This window comes from Salarias fasciatus, chromosome 5 (genome assembly GCF_902148845.1).
Source record: "Salarias fasciatus chromosome 5, fSalaFa1.1, whole genome shotgun sequence".
In the NCBI taxonomy this organism is placed as follows: domain Eukaryota; kingdom Metazoa; phylum Chordata; class Actinopteri; order Blenniiformes; family Blenniidae; genus Salarias; species Salarias fasciatus.
This window is the reverse complement of record NC_043749.1, coordinates 16,018,258-16,042,725: the sequence shown is the minus strand read 5'-3', so window position 1 is coordinate 16,042,725 and position 24,468 is coordinate 16,018,258. Positions and strand designations below refer to the sequence as shown.

Here is a 24,468-nt window from a genome sequence, read left to right as displayed (position 1 = left end):
GTAGCGCAACACAACTCTTCCAGTTATTAAACAGATAAATCCCTGCAAATGGACTCTGCTCCACCAGTCCCTTTTGTCCAATAATGCTGAGTGCATAAACAGACACACAAACTTTCATTAGCGACATAATCACTGATTTTACCCATAAGTGTCGGCATATTCCGCCATAATGTCTGAGACCCGAGTCACTAGCAAGTATTGTTATGTTAGGTTATTAAATGAAAGTTTTTAATGAAAAACAATTCACAACTTCAGATTGACTTGTGTGTGTGTGTGTGTGTGTGTGTGTGTGTGTGTGTGTGTGACTGGGTCTTCATTCTGTTACAAGCAGTTCTTTGACAGCAGGTTCTTGAAAATGTGCAATAATCTGATTTAATAAAACATTTAATAAAACATAAGAGCTTGATGGACAAAAAGTCTGCACATATAAAATGGGTGCAATTGTCCAATCTAATAATAACTTATAGGTAGAATCACATCCAACAGACACAGAAAATAACTCATTTGCCTTAATGAATGCAGAATATTGGGAGTGCGCTTGTGCAATCACTGTAAGGAGTTTATGTTAATAGATATGCTGCTACATTAACAAACAACCTGTGATGTGATGCACCTCTTTAATTGTTTGCATTGTTTATGATTGCTTGTTTTCACTGCATTTTAAAAGGATGTACGAACTGGCTGAGCCACCGTTAGAGATGCTGCTGTTATTTTGATGAGCGACTTTTCCACAGCTCTCCTCGAAACCTTTTATTTTTTCCCGTATTCAGCTGTATTTGCTGTAACACACTGACATTATATGGTGCTTGTTCTCCACCAACGTGGCCAACTCCACATATCCATGGTTGTGGAGGATTGAATGTGAGCAAACGTGCACAGATGCGACACCATTTCCAGCAGATCAGTCTCATGTAAACAGGTTCTAATACATGCAAGCCCCTCATTTGAATACTCATGTTTGTGCATGATGTGACACGTCCTGCTTTTCATGGAAAATCTCCTGCAAAAACGTGCAGAAATCAAAACCAATATCTACTTTTACAAGCATGTGGATTAGCATGCTTTATGCAAGATCAAAGACAGCCCTGACTCCATAATTTATTATAAGGAGGATCTAAAAACACTTTAAACTGCATTTCGAAATTAATTTAAATTGAACAATATTTCTTCCTTGCAAAATACAAATGATTTTATGGATGGATTTATGGAAAGTGAAGAACTTTTCACTGTCATTTGGTTTTCATTTAGATCTACTGTGAGTGACATTAGTTAGATTAATTAGCAGAAAATAAACAGAGATTTGAAATTAATGAAAGAATTAATGCTGGGAAAGAAAAGCAGAAACAGGGGCGAGAGAATTGGCTCCTTCCCGTCTATCTTTGGGCCAGATAATTCTCTTTTTTTCTCCTGGTGTTAAGTAGAAATGACAGTTGGTCCTTGCCTTGTGAGTCTGTGTGAGCTTGTGTGTGTGTGCTGCTTACATGTGAGGGTGCATTTGAGTGTAAAATAATTACTCATCTCCTCAATTCTCAAAGCGGCATCCAGAGACGTCAACAGATTTGACTCATCAAAGCCCCTAATGGGCGGCAATCGGCTTAGGAGCGCGCACCCCGTCAAACTGTCCATGTTTTACTTCCATGGCAACCGGAGCGACAGGATACTGCTGGGAATTAGTTTTCATTACTATAATAGGATCACAAGGTTTTGGATTAGAGAAAAATATAATTAACTCATTCTGACACTGAAAAAACAATCCACATTTTTAGAAAATGTCAAATGTTTAATGTGATCATGTCACTCATATTATTGATTTAGCTCAAGTTTGTCCACATTAAAAAAATGATAAAAGTTAATATCTACATTCAGAAATCATGTTGATGATGGAGTCATTGTATCTGAGTGCTGCTATAGCAAAGGGTAAGTTGTTGGTATTAGTGCTACAAAGCATCATTGGACGGGGTTTGAGGATTGAAGGCAGCAATTTTGTAAGGTTTCTCTGATGGTAAACAGTTTGACCTCCAATCCTTCTCTTCAGGTGTTGAGGAGTCCTTAAGCAAGGCAGTGATGTCCAAATCTCCCAATGTTGTCCACAGATGTGTGTGAAGCCCAGCAGGGGCTTTGAGGCTGCTCAAAGCAGTGAAAATGAGCACAACAAGCTAAAAACCTGAAATCAACCAACAATGTGTTAATGGCCAGTAATGTAACGCAACCCAATGAAAATAAATTCTGATTCTGATGTAATAAAGCAATAAAGTGGCGTTATAAGATATTTGATCTGATATTTGATTATCATAGTGACGTTTTTGTAAGTTTTTAAATGATTGAAAGGACACTTTAAAAATCCTTTCCAAATGTAATAATTGGGATCAATAATGTAATCAGGTCAAACTAACCTGGAGCCACATAAAAGTAAAAATATTGGGTTTGTTCTTCATTTGTTTTCTATAAAGTGTGAAAGCATGGACTCATTTATTGTCTTTGGAGGCTGAATGGTGACTGATTGGATACACTTTTCAACACTATTCCAAACAGAGAAACACTCGGACAGGCCGTTTTGAAGTCGCTGCAGTCTTCCTCAAATGCATTTTTTTTTTCCTGTGGGAGGAAAGTCAAACATGTACAGGGAAACATATTAACTCAGCAAAGATGGCTGCAAGCTAAGGCTACGTTCTCGCTGTAAACAAGTGTACCATCCACTCCTCTCTGCATCTGTATTTTCTTCATCTGTAAAAATCCCAAATGAAACAGGGGAAGAAAGGTTACTTTAGTTTTCACAGGTTTGGCGCCACCTTGAGTTTCATCAATGATCTGCAGCCTACAGACTGGACACATACGTAACATGACACAGCTGAAGGTGCCTGATCTGTTTATCTCGGATCATTTTATTTACAATGTTAAAACAGTGCAGCCAAACACAACAATAAATTAAACACCGACTCATGAAGGAAAGAAAAGGGGAAAAAGAAAAACATTGGTGGGAACCTCTGAACAGCGACAGGACCTTCATGCAGCTAATATATGATTGTCCAGCAATACCAAAAAACAAATCAAGCTGACTCTTCATGCTTTGCATTTCATTGACTCAGAGTAGATCCAGATAAAGTTCGTCCGGTTCCTGCACAAATATTTCCTCTCTCAGTGTGTTGCTTCAGTGTTTGAGGGCTGTTCACTCATCCTCTGGTGTATAAAAGTCATTTCTCAGATCTAATTTGTGGTAGCCTTGTGTTTGTAACCAGCAGTTCGACCCCTGCCACACTTACAATAAGGCACTTGTGCAAAATTAGAGACATCAGAACAGAAAGTATTACTGTGATGTGACGAGTGGGGTAAGAGTGAAGGAACAGGATGACAAACCGGAGAATAAACAGTCTACAAAGATCATGATAAATTCAGGTGAATTATCTTTACCTTTACACACCCAAGTAAAAAAGATACTGTGTTATCATCACTTGAAAAGCTTGTGTTTGACACATGAACTACAGATGCCCATTTTTAATACAAACATACAGCACTATGTGAAACCTTCAGGAAGGTGTGGGGTCAAAGTGTCCTGATGCTTCATGTAATGCAGTCAGGAGGGCGTCTGATAGGCTTCAAATTCATTTTTTAACCCCAAATGTATAACTGATGTCAAAAGTCAAGTACTGTCAAGAGAAGAACGGTGAATCCTGGAAGTCATTGTGTGGTTGAGGATGAAGATGTTTGGAACAACTTCTTTGCAGTATTTGCTTCAAATGTTCACTCAGTATTGTATGTTTCATAGATCTAACTTATATAATACACAACATCTAAAATTCAATGCATGTTTGTTTCATGAGTTAATGAGTTTTAACCTTGAAAATAATCCGGATGTATTTTATCTAGTGATTAGATTTGGATTTCATGTGACACCAACGCTTAGACATCAGCCGTAATGTGGCTTCTTCTTCTCATTCAAGTTCACTCAGGTGATTGACTAATCACGTGAAGGAGGTTCGACTTACATTTCAACAAAAAAATAATCAAAGAGACTTGCGTAAACTACAAAGGTTTCATTTTTTTTCCCTTGAATGGCTTGTTCAATAAGCCCAGACCAATCAGCAAGTTCAGAAAACAGTACATTTTGTGTAATGTTCTAAAAATATTCCCAGTGTTTACCAATGCTGGATAAAAGAAAACCCCCAAGCCTTTTTTTTTTTTAATATAAAAAATGCATTGCTTTTTCTTTGCCCATATCAGTTGCAGTCTTACAGTAGTTAAGGCAAAAAGTAGTCGTAGTCACAGGCAGTGGCTTCCTCATAAACAGTTCAGTATGTCTGTATGCCTCTAATGTTACTCTGTATGTTTGTGCGTTCATGCATGTCTTTGATTTTCAGTCCTTCTTTGTTCTGTCAGTCAAAACGGCTGACAGTCAGCGAAGCATCAATGCTTCCTGTGTAGGCCGAGAAACAAAACGAGCAGCAACACTGTGTGTAAAGTAACCACGGGTCTCCAGTAAGTACCGTATGAACAGAGTATGTAAGGCCGGTATGTAGAGTAAAGATCCAGGTACTGTCACAGCAAGGCGTGCACGTGATGTCTGGATCCCAGTCTTTGTGCACTTTTTTTTTTGAACATTTTTTTTTCTTTTTTAAGTCCGTTAGTTCCAACAGAATGACAGAATGAGCGCCACACACGGTGATTCGAATTGTTTCAGTCCATCGGTGCTTCAAAAGCGAGTTATGAGGTCCCGTCGCTCCAGTGCGTGGCCCACTCCTTTTTATGGACGCCTCCGGACTTCTTAGTCTGGAACTGTGGCCGGTCCTCGCGAGGGATCTTCACCGCGTGGTACTGAGGCAGTTTGTCTTTGTAGTGAGCCCGTCGGAAGAAGCCACACTGTGACGGTAAGAGAAAGAGAAAGGGAGAGAATTATCATTGTTAAAACTAATCTTTGATTTGACATCAACAGATACTCTTAAGTGATATAAACTGTAGTTCACCACAGATCAGTAAGAACCATAATCCTAAAGTTTTTCAGTGAAGGTGACTTTTGAAGAAAAACCCCAAATCCACATCCACACATGCGGCATTTTATGAATCATTCTTAAGAGTCTGTGACGAACACACCAACACACTGCAGTGACATTCAGAACAATTCTACTCATTAAAAAAAAATAAAATAACCATTCTGGCACCTGAACACACCGTGAGATTTAAGTGAAATGACTGCAGTAATGAACAAAAAAACAGCTGAGTACGTGATGAAAATAAGTGACGTTCAAAGACAGGTGCCAGAATTAGCAAGTGCAGATCAAATCAAACTGCAAGAGGCACACCGCACCGCACCGCACAGCAAAGCAGGCATTTCATCGCCCTGAAGGACAGAAAACTGGATGGTGTTCAAAAAGCACAGATTGAATTCAAAACAGTGAAACCTGAAATTTAAATTTAAGTTGAAAAACCCTAAAACAATAGAGAAATGGTAGATGTCCTTCCAAACAGTTGTTTAATTCAGACATGCTGTAGATATACATTATATAGTTTACCTGACCATCATCAATAACCTGCATACTGGCTACAACCAAAACATGTTTGAAAAAACTGATTTTGAATCAATCGTATGTTATTATGAGTTACGATCAAAGGCAACCTTTGAATTTCTCCATATGTTTAAGCCTTTTTTAGGACATCAAGTATAATACTCAGACACTTAAAAGTTTAAAGTTCAGCTTAACCTTCATAAAACAATAAAGCAAAGATGTATTTAATACTTACGGCTCGCATGAAGCTTAATATTTACATCTGATTTAAGACTGCTTGAATTAAACTATTTTACAGCCTCATTAAATTTTGTGAGACGATCAGATCCACTCAGTTTGGTAGGAAGCTTTGCTATTCTCTTTGTGCGGGTTTTCATCATTTTTTTGATGTGTGGATTAATGGTTTATGGAGAGAGAGCCCGCCAATGTGGATCTGCACACTGAGTTTGACTGTGCAGCTGACTGGACTCGAGGCTGACGCACTGCCGCTGAGACGCTAACAAGGAAATCAAACCTTGAACACACCAAGAATAAATTACCATGCAGATCTGCCAGGGCTGTTGGGTGTCATACGGACTAGAAACTGAATACATGATAATCCAGTGTTGGATAAGAAGGAATCATACGATGAAAAATGTAGGTCAACGCTTTTTGTCATTCTCTGTCAAGGATCTTTAGAATTAATCTTTTAAAAATGAGGGCCCCACAGGAGAACCTCGATTATAAGAGTTTTTACACCATTTTTACTCTGAACACAACTCCAACACCAAATAAATGAATATAGAAACATCCTGCTTAAAATGGTTTATTATTTTACAGCAAAAGCAAAATTAGTATGTTTGCTGTGATGTAAGACCTTTTGGAAAATGAAATGTGACATATCTAAAGCCTTCCAATAAATTCAAATTAATCCAGGCTCCATCTCAAGCATTAATTATTGTTAAATCATCACCTCGGGATTCTGTGGTCACACATGTGCTCAGATTTCATGCGTTAATGAACACCACCGGCCTCAGAACAGGTCGAGAAACAAAGCCATCATTCGCCAAGATCTTTACCGCTTGGAGGAGAGGAGGAGGGGAGAGCAGGCCAGAGGGAAATTCTAGATATTTGTCGTATTATAGTTCTGATGCCTGCTTCTCCGCCTCCGAGGGTTGGACCCCCAAGTGGGCGCGGTAGTACTCCGTCTCATAGTGTCTGCGCGGCTCACTGCGCTTGAAGAACCCACACTGAGGGCGACAGATCGCCAGGGGGAGAAGAGGAGGAAACATGGAGAGAATTTAGGGACAATCGATCCCCGACAGTGATCAAAATGAAGAGAGGAAGAGACAAAGAGGGCAAAAGAAAATAGAAGCAGGTGAGACTGAACTGGTAGCATGATAATAGGACAGATAAGAGCAAAGGAGAAGCTGAGGAGTGAGGGGAAAATACAGGAGTGCAGTGAAAGAAATTATATTGGGAAAATGTTTGTATTAACTACTTGAATGAGTAGAAGCTGCGTACCTCAAGTGAAAAGACCAACTGCGTTTAGTTCAAAGCTACACTCACTTTTAACCTGAACTGTCAAACCCATTTAATCTTCAGTTATTGACTGAAAGTGTAACTGTATTGTATATTAAATAATAGTGACTTCTGAATTATTTATATATTCTGACAAAACCCATGATCAACTTTACAAAAACCATGTGTCCCAATACTGAAGTATTGAGTTACTTTCGACAAAGTTGTCTTTTACTTGATGACTTTAACTAACAACACATTTTTTCATACTTAAACATCTTGTTTCTGCAAACATGTGTTTTAAATTCCATTGATTAAAAAAAACAACAGAAAAATGTTTTAAGTTCATTTTTAATAATTTGCGCCCTTTTATTACAGCAAAAAATAACAATTTTGTTTTGATATGTTGATAAAAAATGTATCTGTTATGTTCAAATTTTCCTCAGTTATCTGAAATGCATTAGACATCTAGTTTTTCAGGGACTTTTCCCAAATGTTGAATCGACTTTTCCACCATGAAGCCTTTGTTACTAATGCAAATATCAATCAACTGAAAACTGACAATACGCAGACAAATTCACCAAAGTGGACCGTACGCTGCTGAAATGTGGAGAGAGATATATTTGAGTGAGGTACCTTCCAGAGTATGCAGACCAGCAGGGTCAGCAGCAGGATGCCTGCGAGGATGGCGATGAGGATGATCCACCATGGGATCCAGTACTGGTCGGTGAGACCGGGCTCAGGATAAATCATCACTGGAATCTGGAGGAAGGAAGAAAAGACGAAATCACAATAAACATTTTTTTTTAACTCACTGCATGTACTACATCTGTGCCTGAAGTGTGTAGAGTACCTGTGCAGCAGCATCCCTGAGGATCAGATGTTTGATGCTGGACTTCACGGTGATGTTGGCTCTGACCAGCAGCTCCAGAGCGCTCACTGTAGAAAACTCCTGAGAAACCCAGAAAGACAAGTACTGAAACCTTTAAAAAAACATGAGTGGGCATTACTGTTACAATATAAACGCTGTGTGTGTTTTTATTTCTATTTAGAGAAGCTGCACTTTGAGGTATTTTGATTTGGGGGGTTTCTGAATCAAACAGTCATCATTCACATTGTGCAGTATGTATTACAGTAATGTGTCGCAAAAAGAAAACTACGAACAACACAACTGAAATAAATAAAGTAAAAGCTTTAACCAGACTTTGTTTCACTACATTAATCAATCAAAGATTTTAGCTGCTGACATTTGGCGTCGTCACATCAGTTCTTGAGAGCCCCAGGTTTGTCGTACCGGATGCCGTCCTGACGCTATCTAACAGCGACCGGTCAGCAGCAGGATTCAAAACAGGAAATGTCAGTTTGAAAGCTTGTTTTCCACTGAACCCCATTTAAATATAATGACATGTTTTTAGATGTTTTAATTAAAAAAGAGTGGCATAAAAAAAATCTGAATAACACTGCTGTACTGTACTGTTCAACCTTTTTAGACACAGTGACTTTATACAGCCTCCTCAAGGGGATAGACTGGCCATGGGGAGCACAGACAGTTTTCCCACCGGCCTGGTTGTGCTTGGGCTTATATATCATTCATTGGTGTAAAAAAAACCCCCAAAACAAACAAGACATTCACCTATCAAAAATTAGCAACCAAAAGTGGCACAGCAGGAACAGTGTGATGCCAATAGAGTGTGGGAACAGGACCTTTTAAACATTGACAGAAATCTTTTAATGCATCCCTTTTATATTTTTAGAAAATAATGAAATATTAGTAATTTCTGATTAGATTCCGATTAGTTTGACATTTCACATTAGATTTTTTTATACCTGAAGACATATAAAACAAAACATCTTTAAAGAATCCTCCAAGGATTAAAACCATTTGCCTGTTGGTGCACAGCAAAAGTCAGCAGTGAACATTCTGTTGCACCGTCACCAGAAATTACAGCCGCCTGCCGACTCCCGACACATCAACTCAGCCCAACGTCTTTCATCCATCACCCTCTGACTGCATTTACTGCATTTATCACTCACTCACTGGCATTAGTCATGTACAGAGATGAATGTGAGCATGAGCAGCAGCGGTTCTAACAGCTCAGCTGAGCTGGAGAGTAATGAGCAAAGTGCTGCCGACGTGAGGATGACAGGTTTTTATTCTTGTTTACCTCTATAAAACTGCTGTTCCACAGCCAGGCTTGAATCTTGAGGACGGCCTGACCAGTGAAGCTGTGCAGAGGACACTGGAAGAGCACACAGCGTGCCGACCCCAGGAGGCAATCCTGAAGACGAAAAGGACAACTGAGCTCTGGGGAGTTCTACTCTCCATTAAACCGGTGCTGAATGTACGAGAACGAGGAAGGGAACAAAGCATCTCTGTCATTTCCGGATCTGCATTTCAAAGCTGTTGACTGGCTGAGTGCGTCAGGGAGAAATCAATAAACCATGCATTCTGATGACTTCTCTCTCTCTGTGTCGCCGTCGTCGTCCTTCTCACCAGTTTGAGTGACTTGCGCCGTTCTGAGGCTGCTACAGCCGGCGTGGTGCGTCCAACGCTGCCTTTTGTCATCACTTGACCTTTCTCCTCCGGGTGGGAGCGCCGAGTCCTCCCGGCCTGTTAGGAGTGATGCATTTTTAAACATTATAAAAAGAGGCGCTTAAGTTTGTGCAGACACAATAGAGGTTATTCTCAAAGCAGATTTAACAGTGGCAAGAGGGGGCACATGTCCACCCTGCCAGTAATCCAACTGGCCACCTCAGGTGCCATCCAACACTGTATGACAGAACTGAAAAAAATTATTACATTTGCAAGTAATTTGACCGGGAGGTGTAAGACCCGATAGGCCCGATACACTTTTATAAAATTCAGGGTCATAGGGGTTCAGGGTGAATTTTATAATCGAAAAAATAGTGCTGCTTGGGATTCTGTTAAATACTTTACTACTGAAATGGCACTGAAGAGCCAGGTGTTGAGGGAAAAAATTTTATGCAAGAGGATATGCACAACTCATATATGTTCATGTTGAACATAAAAAATGAAGAAGCCATATAAATCCTTGTCACTAAAAAAGAGTGGAAAAATAATGCTTAAAGTTTTGTTTTGTTTTGTTTTGCCCACTAAGACTAAATACTAAAATGAAATGTCAGTGACAGCCTTCACTTTTATCAGTTTTGGGTCCCCTTGACCCACGTTTAACTTTTTTTCCCTCTTTGTGTCCGATTACAATTCTCTGGACCTGCTAAAGCACAACAGAACATAAAGTCTTTATCAAAAAAACAAAACAAATGAAGTGATTGTTTTCTGCGTGCATCTTGTTTGTATAAGGTTTTTAATCCTCTCTGCAGTTTGACCAGATTTTGACGTCAGATCTCCCCAGGAACACCTACCACACGACTGACAGGCTGAACAGGCTCTGCAGGAGAGGAGCTCTGAAGCTTCAAAGGATTCACGGCTGTCATGGAGGAGCAGGGTGTGTCCGGGTGGCCGTCGAACGTCAGGTTGGACGGATACAGGAGCCATTTCTCATTGGACAGCTCGTACGGCCACATGATGTTGAGGAAGGCAGAGCCGTACGTCTGAAGAGGCTGACCGGGATTAGAAACCTGGCACACACACACACACACACAGAAACAGAAAGAGTGTTGATTTATCTTCTGCTACTTTCTGCACTTCCTCTGTCTCATATATCGTCCTTCGTCTCACATCCTCTTCTCATCTTTTCTGGCGGCTCAGCAAAGCTTTACAGCTCTCTTCCCCATAAGCCACCTCAATCTCATCCCTCTGACTGTTTCACTCTGCTTTGAGTTTCTTCTTAACCTGTTTGCTAGTTCAACTCCCTGCATCCTCGACACTGTCAGCAGTTTATCTACAAAGAGTCAGATGTCACAGTGACACTTTTGTTTACCAGAAATTCAAACTCCACAGGGGTGCCGATGTCCTCCAGGCTGGTCATAGCACTCTCTCCCCTCACGGCGCCGCTGAAGAACAGTTGGTGAGGACGGGCAAGTCTGGAGTGAAACACAAGCAGTATGTCAGAGCTGTAGGCGCAATCACACTCATTCATGTGGCGACAGCTGAGCTGATCTTGATGCTTTCACAGATAAGAAAAGGGGAAATAACTTTAATCACACAATTACTTATGATCTGCACATTTCAGGTTAAAAAAATACATTTTTTAATCTGCTATGCAGCCATCTTTATTATACAAAAGATTTTAAGATTCCCCCACCTGTTCCAAAAAAACGTATTGATTCAGAATTATTGTAATATAATCTTGCCATCTAATGCATAAAAACATGGAGGTTTCTTGGTCTGTGGCATGACACAGCTGTATTGAGACACTGGATCGCTCTACTCACCCGCTGACAGACAGAGGGAGCTCTGTCACAACTTTAGCGTGAGCCGTGACTGGGGTCAAGTCAGGCTGCTCGCTGATACTGAAGGAGAGAAACAAACTCAGATCAGATCAGAACAGGGAACCTGCATTAAAATGCAACTTTGATGAAGTGAAGCACTGATGCGTCCTGTCACACTGATGTTTCTATCTGATCAGAGAAAGTTCGGAGTGCTTACGTCGTCAGTAAGAGGTCTGCTTTCAGCTCCGTGATCGCTGAGGTGATGTTTGCAGTGCTTAGGTTGACTGTGAATTTCAGCTGAGACAAAAACAAAGAGAGCAACAGACATATTTCATTAATGTTCCTCATTGTTAATTACTGAATAAAGCAGCAGAGTGTAATGTCTCATCATAACATCTTGTAATAACTCTGTTTCATTAAAACAAGATCCACCTGTTATGTTTGGTTTCAATCATCCAAAACATGTTATGCTGAAATAACACGGACACTAAGTACAACTCAATATATGAAAAGTGTACCGGTCTCTCCTTACTTTGGTATCTCTTTTGACAGGATTTCCCAGGTCGCATTCAATTTGGGAGCCGTTCGGATTCGCTTCGCATCTCATCTTCAAGAAGTAACAACATTCATTACATGAAACATGATGATATTTTCAATGTGTGTCAGGCAACAGTTTAATTCAGCTCGTTTAATTCAGCGATCATGAAAAGGCGGAAGCTGATCCTCGCTTACACCCTGGATAAGATTTCATTCTACATACAAGGTCACATCTACATGCATTTTAAAATGACCAATGCTCGTGTAAGCAATAAGTGATGATGAGGAGGGAGATATGAAATCTTCCTTCCTACCTGTGGTGGGACCCTCGAGCTGGCGTACGACAGCGTGTTTGGTAGGGAAATGAGGAGCTGAGCGGCGTGAGCGTCATCGCCGTCCTCCTCGGGGTTCAGGGGGTCAGAGGGCATGTTGGTGACGGTGAGCTCCAGGACCACCACCCGCTGGTTTGACAGAGAGAACACCTGCACGTCGTCCTCATCCCTGCAGAGGAGCAAAGACCGGATCAGCGTCTGAAACTCTCTTCACATGTCCAAACCATCTCAACCTGCATTCTTTCGGTTTATCTCCAAACTTCTCGACCTTCGCTGTCCATCTGATGCATTTCATATCCCGTCCAAACAGCTCACTCACATTAATCTGTGTGGAATGGACGGGAAAGGAGGATGTACAGACAGGAAGACTCCATCATGTAAGATGAACAAGCTGAGTCAGAGGTTGGATATCAAGTTATTTCATGAGGATGACACCAGACTTGAGTTTCAACTTCCAAATGACCAAAATTTGATTGTAGTCTCTTCAATATCATATCAAAAGTTGATATAAAACATACAGGAGGATGTTTTTGTTGTGCCTTCTCGAAATGTGGCAAATAAGAAAAAGGAAAAGAAAGCCTGCCACTGCAGGGGAATGTTTCTACTTCTGGGGTTTTTCCAGAGTCTGGAGAACTGGTTGCATTGGGAAGAATTTACATAAAAAAATTAAAAAAAAAACATGCAGGGAACAAAATCATCTATCCATCCACTGCCTATACTACTTAATCCTATGTGGGGTCACAGGGGCACCGGAGGCAGGTTAGCAGTCCATCACAGTCCAAATACACAGAGACAGACAACCACACACACTCACATTCACACCGACACGACATTCAGAGTCACCAGGTAGCCTCATTTTTTTTAATCTGAACCGTCTCACAGAGAGGAGAGAGCACCATCCACTGCGCAAACTTGCAGCCTCCAAAACAATCATTTCTCATATCAACGAAAGCTGAAAAATGCTCTAAAATTTTGATTAATTAGCAAATAGCAAGTCCAAAAACATCTTTCAAAAGAATATCTTGAAACAAAATGAGTCAAAAGAGAAACATGGAATTAAAAAAAAAAAAAATCGAAATACTATATTACTTGTGATACTAATCTTTGTATGTATAGACTTTTACATAAAATTGAATTTCTTTCACTTTCATTGCACCTTTTGAACTGTTTAGTAACTGTTGGACTTGGAAATAACCCTTGACTGTAGAAGCCTGTGCGCTTTACATGTGTTTTGGAATATTTTATATTAAACAATGTTAAATGGATTTTTCTCTGTTCAATAAATATTTAAATGTAGTTTTTAATCTATTGTGGCCTTAATTAAAGGCTTAACACTGACATTTTAATTGTGAAAGTAAAAAAGCGGGAATATATAAGTTGCAATGCTGATTTCTAGGATACCAAAAATATATTTAATATTTGGTAATGCATGGTGTAGCGTGTGTTCACAGAGAAAAGCAGCAGGCAGGGACTAACAATGGCAGAGGGATGAAGAGGTCAGTGTTCACGGGTTGCGTGCCGAACTGGTAGCTCAGCTTCAGGTTGCTCTGGCAGATTTTGTCAGGGCCACATCCTTCACGGAGGAAGTTCACCTTCAGGGAGGAAAAAAGAACAGACAAATGTTGAGCTGCACTGGACTGAACATGAACTAGAAACACCTGCTACTGACTTCGGAGTGCAGCGTGTTGGACGGGGAGATGCTCAGGATGGGTGGCAGCCTCGCCAGCTTCTTGGCAGAGTGTCGTTGCAGTGGCACAGGTTTGATCGTGTGAGTTATCGCCAACGAGATGGGGCGCAGCTTGTCCCGGATGCTGTCCTGGACCAACAGAGAATAAAACAACGATGATCAACAAACAACAATCTTGTTTTATATCCAGATGTGTATGCTCAGCTGGCGTTTTAACAAAGACACTTTAGTTTCAGCTAAGTTTAAAAACAGGTCCCCAAAGTGTGGTGCCTATATGAGTAAAAGGAAGAGAGAGACGTAAGTTACTGACGTGCAGCTGGAAGACGGCGGTGGTGCACACAGGGTGACGCTGCTGCTGCAGATCCACCTCCTCTGTCTGGGTGTACTCCGGATCCAGTGAGCTGCGGCCCAGAAAGTTAACCCGGTGCGGGAGGCCCAGCTTCCTGCGCTCGGTGTCAGCTTCAAAGAGCACCGTGAGAGCTGCGAGGGGGCAGAAAGAGGTGGGATACGTCGAGGGATGCCGAGGGGTTGATAGGAATAAATGTCAGGATGCACACAGAGAGCACTTAAAAGCCCGCCAGGGGAAGAACTTGAAGGAAACGCTCATCTGAAGGGGTACAGTGTTACACAGCTGTGATTCAGTCATAATAAACTCTTGGGTTACTTTCTCCTGTAAATAGAAATGACTCCAGTCACCGTGAGGGGCTTCGGTGGAGGTGCGACTTACTAATGCGTGGTGAGTAGTGTTCTGGGTGGGCTATGAAGGTGAAGCAGGCCTTGACCTCCACGCTAAAAAAAGGAAAGTGGAAGAGAGGAAAAAAAAAACACCTGTTTAGGAGCTTCACAGAAGCTTAGTCACTGAAAGATACTTAAAAAAATTTCCTTCTGGAGGCCATGTAGATTCTTACCAGACTCCGTCTCTGCCCTTACAGTTAAACTGATCCAGAGCAATGTATTGAGGGTTAATAGATACTTCTCTGATCACATGGATGACTGGACGAGACCTGGAGGACGCACAGGAACACGCATAAGTGTCACATAAACTTTTTGTTAACAATCCTCCAAAGCTTCGATTTGAGAACTAATAAACCCTCACCTGAACAGAACCACAGAGTCGTTAAGCGAACCCACCGCCACGTCTGGATAGTGGTTGCTGTCAATATCCAAACCACCTGAGATGGAGTAGCCGAATCGTGTCACGTCAAAATCTCGGCCATCCAGAACCTGATAGTGCAAAGAAGTATATATTTACATTAGGTTCATTCAAATCTCTCTTTGTGCTCAGTCTTTTTTTTATTTTATTTTTATTTTTTATCTTTTCTACTTTTGCTTCATGGTTCTAATAAAAAAACAACAATAATAATAATAAACTTACTTGAGCAGGCTTTGTCTCAATTCCAGCATCTGAACCTCTGAAGATGAAAACTTTTCCATCGCCATCAAATGGTGCTCCGACAGCAATATCTAGATTAAAAAAAGAGATATATACAGTATATTTATGTAAAAGACACATATCCTGAAGGGAGGTATTACAAGACAAGAAAAACAAATTCAACAAAACAAAACAAAAACCCTTAGGTTTTTCCCATCTATGTGGCCTAGAAATATAATTTCTGTATAATCTGTACACATATGGATGATTTCATCAGAGGTGGGGCAACTATGAGCAATCCATTTAAATTGTGTCAGTAACAGATTTATTCTTGCTGCTTTGAGTGGATTTGGGAACTCTGAAGAGGATTGGTTGTGGTGAGTGGGACTTGTTCCCTCTCCTGGCTGGAGACATGAGGCGGCCCAGATAAGGAGCTCGTTTTGGTTTACCCAATATGTCCTTGTAAATAAACTCAAGCCAGCGCTGTTGTCTCCTTATCCTGAGAGGTGGCCATGAGACTAGAGCATGAAGTTCACAATGGTGGCTCCTGAAGCGACAGTTCATGGTAACACTGAGAGCAACGTGAACGACTGTCTGCACTGCACCGAGCTGATGGGCCTGCATTCATGTGAAGGAAGTCTCCAGAATACAGGACTCAGAAAAGTTGTTTGTACAAGATTTTTTCTTCTTGGTTGTCTTCAAACTGTGTTTATTTCTGTAAAGAATCCAAGCTGAAGTATAAATCTAATCTCCGCTGCAATAAAAATGATTTGGCAGAAGGGCAGGTATGTGGACCTCTCTGTTGCTTTCTTCTCATTTCTATCTGGACATAATGCTGCAGCATCGAAATGCAAACTACAGGAGAAAAGACACTCCTGAATAAATATTATGTTCCTGATTTTGTGATAAATATTTGGAGTTTTGGAATCACGGTCTTGTCTATTATTTCTCCATTTATGGCTTTCAGTGCTTCAAACACATAACTTTATTGTAGAAACAAGAGGCGTTTCTCATACCTCCATAACCATCCTGGTCCAGATCCCCAACGCTGCTGACCGTCATCCCAAACATGGAGTCGTACGTCCCGTTGAGGCGGATGGGCCGGGCCTGGTCGTCCCAGTGACCGAAGGGGTTCAGGTACACATAGACTGCTCCACCGATCTCCGCTTTACGGTCAAAGAAGTTTGGAGCGCCGACAATCAGGTCAGTCCAGCTATGAACAAAAACAGAAGACAAAGACTTGTTTGAGTAGCCATTTTTAAAGCTTCTCTCCAGCAAACCTGAGAAATGCTAGACTTTTATTAACAAAACACATTTAGTGGAAGATTTCTGCTTCAGATTTGTTTTTATGATGATCATTCTGAATTTATTCAGGCTTTTCTCACCCGTCGTTGTTGAGATCCGTGGTGGCCACCGAGTAACCAAACGAAGACGCCAGCTCCTCCCCCCAGAAGATGTGCTGCGGCACCAGCCGGTACACGTTGTCCTTCCTCAGCAGCAACACCGCCCCCGTGTGATTGGCCCGAGGCGCTCCGGCCACAAAGGTCAGCTCCCCGAGGCTCATTATCCCCATGGCCGAGTCCACGGAAAATCCTAGAAGAAAAGAAACGAGGAAGGAGGGAAGAAAGAGCCGGGGCGAAGGAGGGAGGGGTAAAGGTCAGAGGTTACTATTGACCGTAAGGCTCGGAGACTCATCTCCTCTCAGTGTGCCATGTTCTGCTCATCTTCCTACTAATGAAATGTGTGCCTTAAGTGACCATTGATTTTATGCCAAACTCATGATGGGCGTAAATGTCTTGTGTGCCGTGTGGGAAAAGCAGCGAGGCCCATCCGACAGTAAGAGAGGGAGACATATTGGCTTCCCTCTAATGTCTCGTGAGATTCACGATGTTGGTGGAGGCAGTAAGTAAACACTGTGGGTGGACGTTAAACAGATTTATTGCCAAGAGGATCTCCTCCTTTGTGCACTTTCAAAAAAAATGTACACTTTTATGTCTGAGTGGTGTGTGTGTGAAGGAATGCGAGGACGTGCTTGCATGTAAATCAGATGACTGAGTGAGGAGAGCAGAGGGGGGCAGTTTGTAACAAAGTCGTGTTTTTTCCTCGTCGTGCCGTGAAAAATCACACACATCATTCCAAACATGAATGACTGACCGCATGCAGGATGGGGGGTGGGGGGGGGACACGGAGGACATTTGTTAGTCCTGAGTAAACATGCAGATGGAGACAAAACAGAGACAAACAGCGAGCAGCTCCAGGACGGCAGGTGCGGAATGCAACATTGCAGCTCATATAAACCCAGCAGTCCCACAAAAGGTGCTGCTTTTTCCACACAGGGTGGCTTTTAACACACAGGCGGTCAACAGGGTTCACACTGTAAAGCTAAACAGGGAGAGCAAGCTCAATGGAGCAAAAGCTTTTTGTGTGAGGGAGGGGTTCTTACTGTGGTAACCATAACAGCATTTGCTTTTATTGCATGAGACAAAAGACTGATGTCTAAATAGTGTTTGTCATTTAAAATGTTGAGGGTTTTCTTCCAATTCACATGATCACTTGACTTATTTTTCCAATCTCTTCCATACTTATCAGGTTTGAAATATCTACTGCTTAGTCATTGATTTAGCATACATGTAATCCAAAACAATACAAGTAAAATACATATTTCCAAAATATGTTTTGACTTTTCTTCTCATATTTTCTTTTTGTACAACTGCACCAAGTAAAGTCAAATCAAGTCAGCGAGGTAAAACCAAGGCTGAAGAAAGTGTCACAATGTTCTTTTAATCTGAGGAAGCGTAGATAAGAACTGCAGTAACAACGTGCATTAAATTAACAGAGCAGCAAGGTTTTTCTCACATTCATTGTAACAACCTTTTCAAGGACTGTAGCCATTCATTTGGTGCATCAAGCTTCTGTAAAACAGCTTTTGTCCCCTCAGCTCACTAAAAAGAGTCACATTCAATTTGATTTGGCCTTGGTGGAGATTAAAGGGTGTTTTCATTCATTCGGCGAGCCACATGTTAGAATGAAGGCATTCCTTGTTTGTCGTCCACAGCTGGACTCCTGTGACACTGGAGAAGCTACAAAAGTCAAAAATATCTGCCACGCTCTCAGTTATTTCAGTGAGCATGCAAAGGTGTGGCACATCATTCGGTTAGGATCAATGGAAGCATGTGAGTTATAAATGAAGGCTAAAAGGTCATGTGGGAATTAGTGTTGTCACGGCGACGGCTCAATATGGTGGGCAGAGGAGGTGAGCGGGCTCGGAGGAATGTGAATAAAAAACGTTTATGGCCGATCCAGACGCTCAGTGAGAAACAATAACTGGAAAGCAGGAATAATAACAAACAGAGACTAAATACCAACACGTTCAGAGAAATAAAGTTCCACTTTCTTTCATCCAAAATTTAGATATTATTGTGATTTACCTCTTTTAAGATGCAATAATGCAAATTACCTGATTAATTTTTAAACTGCAGAATGAGACACGACGGTCTTGATGTAATTTAAACACTATTTCATCATGTGCTGATGATCGGCAGCTCATCTCTTTATCCACTATAACAGTGCTGTTATGAGCGCATTACTAAAAATAACAGAGGAACTTTTACCACAAGGAATTCAGCATATGCTACGATTAGTAAGAAAATTCCATGTTTGGAAGAAGCTACAATTCTGGGCCAACACACTAGCATGGTGGTTAGCACTCTCGACTCACAGCAAGAATGAAATGGGTTTGAATCTCGGTTGGGCCTTTCTGTGCAGACTTTGAATGCATGGGCCCAAAAACAGGGATTTGAGGATAACTGGTTAACCCCAGGAGTGAATGAGAGTTTAAGTGGTTGTCACTCTTTGTTTGTCCTTTGATAGACTGATTATAAATGTGATAGAGATATTATTTGTTTCACTCTAAATGAATCAACAGCGTTTATTGCTAACTACCCTGGGCACGGAGCCATCAACATGTCAGAGTTTAAAAGCTTTAAAAAGCTGAGTGATGCTTTGTACTAATTAGAAAATGTTCGCATGCTCACACGCCGGAATATGATGAAGAATCTAATCTGCTGGAGCTGTACCTGATCAGCTGCTGTACATGGGTGAAGGGTTAAACCGTCAAACCACTTTAATAAAACCCCAACAATCAATACAAAAACCCACCACCAAGTTACCCTGGAGAGCTTTACCTGGACAGATACATGCAGACTGACGGACAGGACTGACAGGCTAAAGACAAAAGAGATCTGGACGGGACAAAGAAACACCCTCTTGCCACTCAAAGAGACAACCATCAGCATTTTATTTTGAAATAGAATAATCAAACCAAAGTTTTATCCATCAAATTGACAGTTAGTGATGGCTGTCTCTTTATAACACGGTTTGACGTTGTACACAGACAACACACTAAAACCTACAGCACTCCAGACGAGGTGAGATTAGCAGAGAGGATTAAGACAAACGTACAATAGAGAGGTGAAAGACTAGGTCCACTACAAGCCCAATCCGGTCCGAACATCGACACGTCACGCCTACAAACCTAAGTAGCTATTATGAGCTACATCCTCAAACGGTGCAGTCCGGGTGGAGGGCTCCAGAGTTTTGTACAGTAGTGCATCTTCAATGGGGCTAGCCATGAACAAGAGCCCTATGGCCCCGAAACGGGAGAGGAAAGGCAGAAGGAGACAGAGGAAGGAGCGTGTGGGGGAGGAGGGGGCGGTGATTGGGTGGTGAAATGGTGAGGGGCAAAAAAAAGAAAGATAGAAAAAAAAAAGGGGAGGAGAGGGAGGTGCAGGTGAGACAGGCTGTGATTGATTGGTGCTTTGTGGTGCCGCAGTGGGTTTTTTTCTTTTTTTCCCCCTGTGAAACCGCTGCGTTTGTGGTGGAGAGATGACGTTTGAGGCTCAGACCGTGAGCCGGGATGCTGGACAACGCCCACGTAAAGAACTGACATGATTTTCCTTTTCTTCTTTTCAAATGGCTGGAGCGAGGACTATTACACTATTTCCCTTGTTCTGGCATCATAAGACTTCATATCAGGCCACATGTCCGCCCTCAGTGAGAGGTGGGGACATGTTCAGGGTTTTATGACTCACACACAGATAGGCTCAGCCAGAAATAATCTCCAGGGCATGACAGGGACACTAAAGTAAGTTTTCCCTCAGCTGGCCAGAGGCAGTCAGTTGTCGCTACTGTTCCTTGTTCCCGTGGTCGTGTCAGGCATGCTGGGCGTACAGTCTGAGCCCCGGCGCCATCCTTCCCCCTGTGGCCCTCTCTCTCTCTCTCTCTCCTGCAGGGAGCAGGGAGAGCAGGCGGTCCTACCCAGGTAACTGTGGGAGGGCAGAGGAATGAGCTGGGCATTAAGCTGTTTGTGATCTGCCACCTCGTAGGGCCCGTCGTCATAGAAACCGAGGTCAAGCAGAGTCTGATTCAGGAGCTGGACGCGCATCTCACCTGGAAATGGGGGGGAAAGGTGCGGGCAAAGCACAAGCAACAAGAAAACATTTGCACGTCACCTCACACAAGAGATAAAGCACCTTGAACAGACATGAATTCACTACTGCTCCACAAAATACCTGCTCTCTACTCTGATTCTCACATCAACATGTGTTTCTGGTCAAAGTTTAAAGTAATTACACTATTTGAGTCTAATTTCTTTCAGGTTGGCATAAGAACTTAAGCAACATGTAATAGTAAAATGGTAGTCGACATTAAAGTGTGGTTAAATATTAAACACACTTTTCTTTTTTCTTTTTTTTTCGCTTTAAGGTCCGAAAACACTTGTTTTTGGTCATTTTGACCATTTGTGTTATTTGGTAAATACTAATGCAGTTGGTTGTTTCATGAAATAAATAAAAAATCCCCATTTAACTCAAACAAACTAATAACTCTGCGGTGGTCTCTCCATTTATTTCAGGAACGTATATGTAATCGACAAATATTTTGATCACCTTAAACAGGAATGTATTACACTAAATGTTCCTTCATGTCTGTTGTTAACCATAATGGGACTGATGGTAAAAAACAAACAAACCAGCATATTAATACAGTCATAATTGTGATATACTTTGTCTCAATGCATGAACACACCATTGAAGCAAAATGTGTTTTGAAGTTTTGTTGTATAACTTTTTCAGAAAAAAAATTAAAGAAGTCCGGCTCCTGTTCAGTTAAACACAGTGAAAGAACATTGACATCATTTGCACTTACCTGCACAAACATGGAATTCCTGCATAAATCAGTATGTCTGAATGTAAAGCAGTTAGAATGAATCGACAGCACAGCACATCTGTCTCATGCAACACAATTCAATCTGTTCACTGTAATTTATGCCCCGGATACATCGCAGAGCTTTTCTTAATGAAGTGCATGCTACTCATTCATTAGCTTTTAAATTAACTGCAGTATTTCCGAGAGGTGTGTTTTTTTCTGTGGCTCACAGTAATTACAAGATTAATTAATTAACTAATTAATTCATTAATTAATTAATTTTCTTTTTCAGATTTTTAACCGACATACTGTATTTCCAAAGAGTAATGCTGGAACACTCATAATACCATAGGAAGAAAACACTGGACTTTCACAGGAGTAAGAAGACATGCCCTTTTGAACTGAATGACAGACACAGTACCTTTCCAGTTGTACGTCCCCGGAGCCCCGAACAGGATGAAGTTGTTGTCTGGGGTGAAACTGACCGACAGGCCCTGCTGGCAGAAGCCAAACTGCTCGTGACCCTGAGGCCGACCTTCGCAGAACTTCCACTCCCCTCCGTCCAAGTCGTCCCGCTCCGTCAGGTCCTCGCTCAGGACGTAGCAGCGCCCGATGGGGTCGCGGGTCTCGGAGGGCCTGCTGACTCGCTGCCTCAGCTCGTACAGGTGAGCGCAGGTCTGGCGAAAGATGGGGACATTACAGAAAAACCTGAATCCAAGCACATCAGAAATATCAGCAGCTTCTATGTTTGTTGTCGCATCCATAGGAGTGTTTTATCTGGTCAAATTTTAATGGTCCTAGTTTACGTTATTTTGGGTGACGGGAGTAACCAGAGGGGGAGTTGCTGGGAGGAATGCATGGGACATACCATGGATGAGAATAATATTTACCTAAACCACAGGCAGTAAAGCTACTTTAAAAGAAAAGTGGACAAAACACATCATTTTAATGTATTTTAACCTCAAAGTTTCATACAGTATGTTGGTTTAATTCTAGATTTCTGGTATGGAAAATATAAAACATATTGTAGTGAGGCAACAATCAATTTGTCTTTTGTTAATAAAATTCATAGCAATGGCACACCAATGTTCATAGCAATGTTACACAATAATTACCAATTATCATTGATTACTATTATGAGATTAATAATGCTGCCACAGTTAGCCGGCCATTGGCTTGTTACTTTTTTCTTGTGTTTTCCATGAAAAGAGCTGAGTGACCCACACAGCAGCGACAGCTCAGCTAACGTCACAACTACAACCACCAGATGGAGAAAATTACTAGTAAAGGACAAATTACTTTTTCCAATCAGTCATTTAGTGTTTTTGGAACCAGTGAAATGAATGATAATGTTTACAAAAGTAATTAGTGGCTACAAATGTGTACAACTCTTTAATTCACACAACACTGGCTGCTCTTATAAGTAGAACATTCATATCATGGGAAAAAAGAGATCTTTGCTTCCAATTCTTTATAGGAACATGAATAATACAAATGAGACGAGCGGTGTTGGCATGGTTAAAAGACCTGCTGACCTGCAGCTCTGCAGTACTTATCTTGCTGCTCTGATGGTTTTACACGGCGCCTCGGTTACTCACCACCACCTTGCCTCCGATCCCCTGACTCTTCACCGTGACTCCCAGCCACTGGTTGTCTTTGCTCTCTCTGTCCAGGCTCACTGGGGGGGCAAAACAGACGGAAATGATGGTTTCCATACTGGAAACAAATTACATTTTGAAAAAGAAAAAAAACCCTTTCAGGTGCAATATGAAATTATATTCAACTTGCTCCAATTTGAAAAACTTTGAAACCAATAGGGAAGGGATGTGCTTTTAAATTCTAATTAAAACCCAAAGATTTTATTGTTTTCTTTTGTTGCGACCTAATTACAAGTAAATACTAATTAAAAAAATCAATGACTGTAAGTAATTACAGTAACTCTGTCGCTTCGCTGAGCTCGTCTCGCACAAATATCTAAACTGCATCTTTGCAATCGCACTGAACTGATATGTCAGTAAAATGACGATAATGATAATGGTCATGATAAACAGCACAGCTGTCTTAGAGCATTTACCATTTGAAACACCAAACAAACCAATATGAGTAAGTTTAGTTGATGGTGGAGAGAAACAATGAAAATGCTCATTATGTTTCCTTAAAGCTGTGCTCCTCAACCTTTTTGAAACTGACTACAGCTACTACAGAGATACCAAATAATACGACCTCAACTTGTCACAAACTTTCTGCACAGTTGCATACTTAAATACAATGTATTTGTCTGTGCGGCTGTTTCTTCTGGCCAGGGCATGACATTGCAAAGTTCCCTGTAGACTTGGCTAGTTTTCACACAGAATACTCTTCTTGCTTTTCGTGTCAAAGTTCAATGGAACTAGATCAGGGCGAACAGACTTCATTGTGTCCGAGAAGATGTTTTCATCCCTTTTCTTTGTAGATCAGTTCATGCTGTTCCCTTGACTAAACCAGCCAGCCCGGATAAACATCTTTAAAGACACACGAGTCCAACAGCTCTGAGTTGTATTTGCTGATTCTGCTGATTTTAACCATCATTTATTTCTTGTTTTATGTGTGCAGGAAACTCACCGTCTCCATCGATGTCGACCCTCTCACAGTCGTACTCCTCCGGCGTGATCGGACACCTGAACAGGGCTCCCGGTCGACTGCCCCTCAGGAGGCCATGTCCTGCAGCCTGCGGTGCGCCCACCAGGATCCTGGAGAAAAGCCACACATAATTCATTCATCTGTTCTCAAAGACTCATTGTCGGTGTTTAAAGTTTGAAAATCATCCTCACTGATGATAGTGTCACCACACTAACTGTAAAACGCAAAAAACATGCAACAGATCTCAGAGCCATGTGTTTCGTGTCTTGTTTGAGGAAACATACAGTAGCTATCAGCAGCCGCCCTATCAACAGAAAAAGTTTTATTCTCAGTGAGTGGTTGCTGATATTTTGGGTCCACTGTCAC

The 24,468-nt window shown here is 41.5% G+C and overlaps 1 protein-coding gene across 4 annotated transcripts in view; it reads right to left on the bottom strand.

Moving 5' to 3' along the window:
• Nucleotides 1-4,043: 4,043 nt before the first annotated feature.
• The window catches only part of itga7 (integrin, alpha 7), a 35,354-nt gene continuing 14,929 nt past the window's right edge, over nucleotides 4,044-24,468 (bottom strand). Inside the window, exons 2-26 of one of the 4 annotated variants that reach the window (XR_003931491.1) lie at nucleotides 24,085-24,212; nucleotides 23,082-23,161; nucleotides 21,905-22,160; nucleotides 20,596-20,727; nucleotides 16,665-16,872; nucleotides 16,296-16,492; nucleotides 15,283-15,371; nucleotides 15,004-15,131; nucleotides 14,816-14,911; nucleotides 14,635-14,696; nucleotides 14,218-14,387; nucleotides 13,890-14,036; nucleotides 13,697-13,812; nucleotides 12,203-12,389; nucleotides 11,884-11,958; nucleotides 11,569-11,648; nucleotides 11,355-11,432; nucleotides 10,901-11,003; nucleotides 10,383-10,598; nucleotides 9,493-9,609; nucleotides 9,164-9,277; nucleotides 7,852-7,950; nucleotides 7,635-7,760; nucleotides 6,557-6,727; nucleotides 4,748-4,854 (exon numbers count right to left, since the gene is read on the bottom strand). Coding sequence is in view for 3 of the 4 variants with exons in the window: in XM_030091886.1 (XP_029947746.1) it covers nucleotides 4,699-4,854; nucleotides 7,635-7,760; nucleotides 7,852-7,950; nucleotides 9,164-9,277; nucleotides 9,493-9,609; nucleotides 10,383-10,598; nucleotides 10,901-11,003; nucleotides 11,355-11,432; nucleotides 11,569-11,648; nucleotides 11,884-11,958; nucleotides 12,203-12,389; nucleotides 13,697-13,812; nucleotides 13,890-14,036; nucleotides 14,218-14,387; nucleotides 14,635-14,696; nucleotides 14,816-14,911; nucleotides 15,004-15,131; nucleotides 15,283-15,371; nucleotides 16,296-16,492; nucleotides 16,665-16,872; nucleotides 20,596-20,727; nucleotides 21,905-22,160; nucleotides 23,082-23,161; nucleotides 24,085-24,212 (3,160 nt within the window). In the remaining variant the exon portion in view is untranslated. Of the gene's footprint in view, nucleotides 4,855-6,556; nucleotides 6,728-7,634; nucleotides 7,761-7,851; nucleotides 7,951-9,163; nucleotides 9,278-9,492; nucleotides 9,610-10,382; nucleotides 10,599-10,900; nucleotides 11,004-11,354; nucleotides 11,433-11,568; nucleotides 11,649-11,883; nucleotides 11,959-12,202; nucleotides 12,390-13,696; nucleotides 13,813-13,889; nucleotides 14,037-14,217; nucleotides 14,388-14,634; nucleotides 14,697-14,815; nucleotides 14,912-15,003; nucleotides 15,132-15,282; nucleotides 15,372-16,295; nucleotides 16,493-16,664; nucleotides 16,873-19,813; nucleotides 19,922-20,595; nucleotides 20,728-21,904; nucleotides 22,161-23,081; nucleotides 23,162-24,084; nucleotides 24,213-24,468 lie in introns of all 4 variants that reach the window. The other 3 variants (XM_030091886.1, XM_030091887.1, XM_030091888.1) reach the window with 3 other exon arrangements.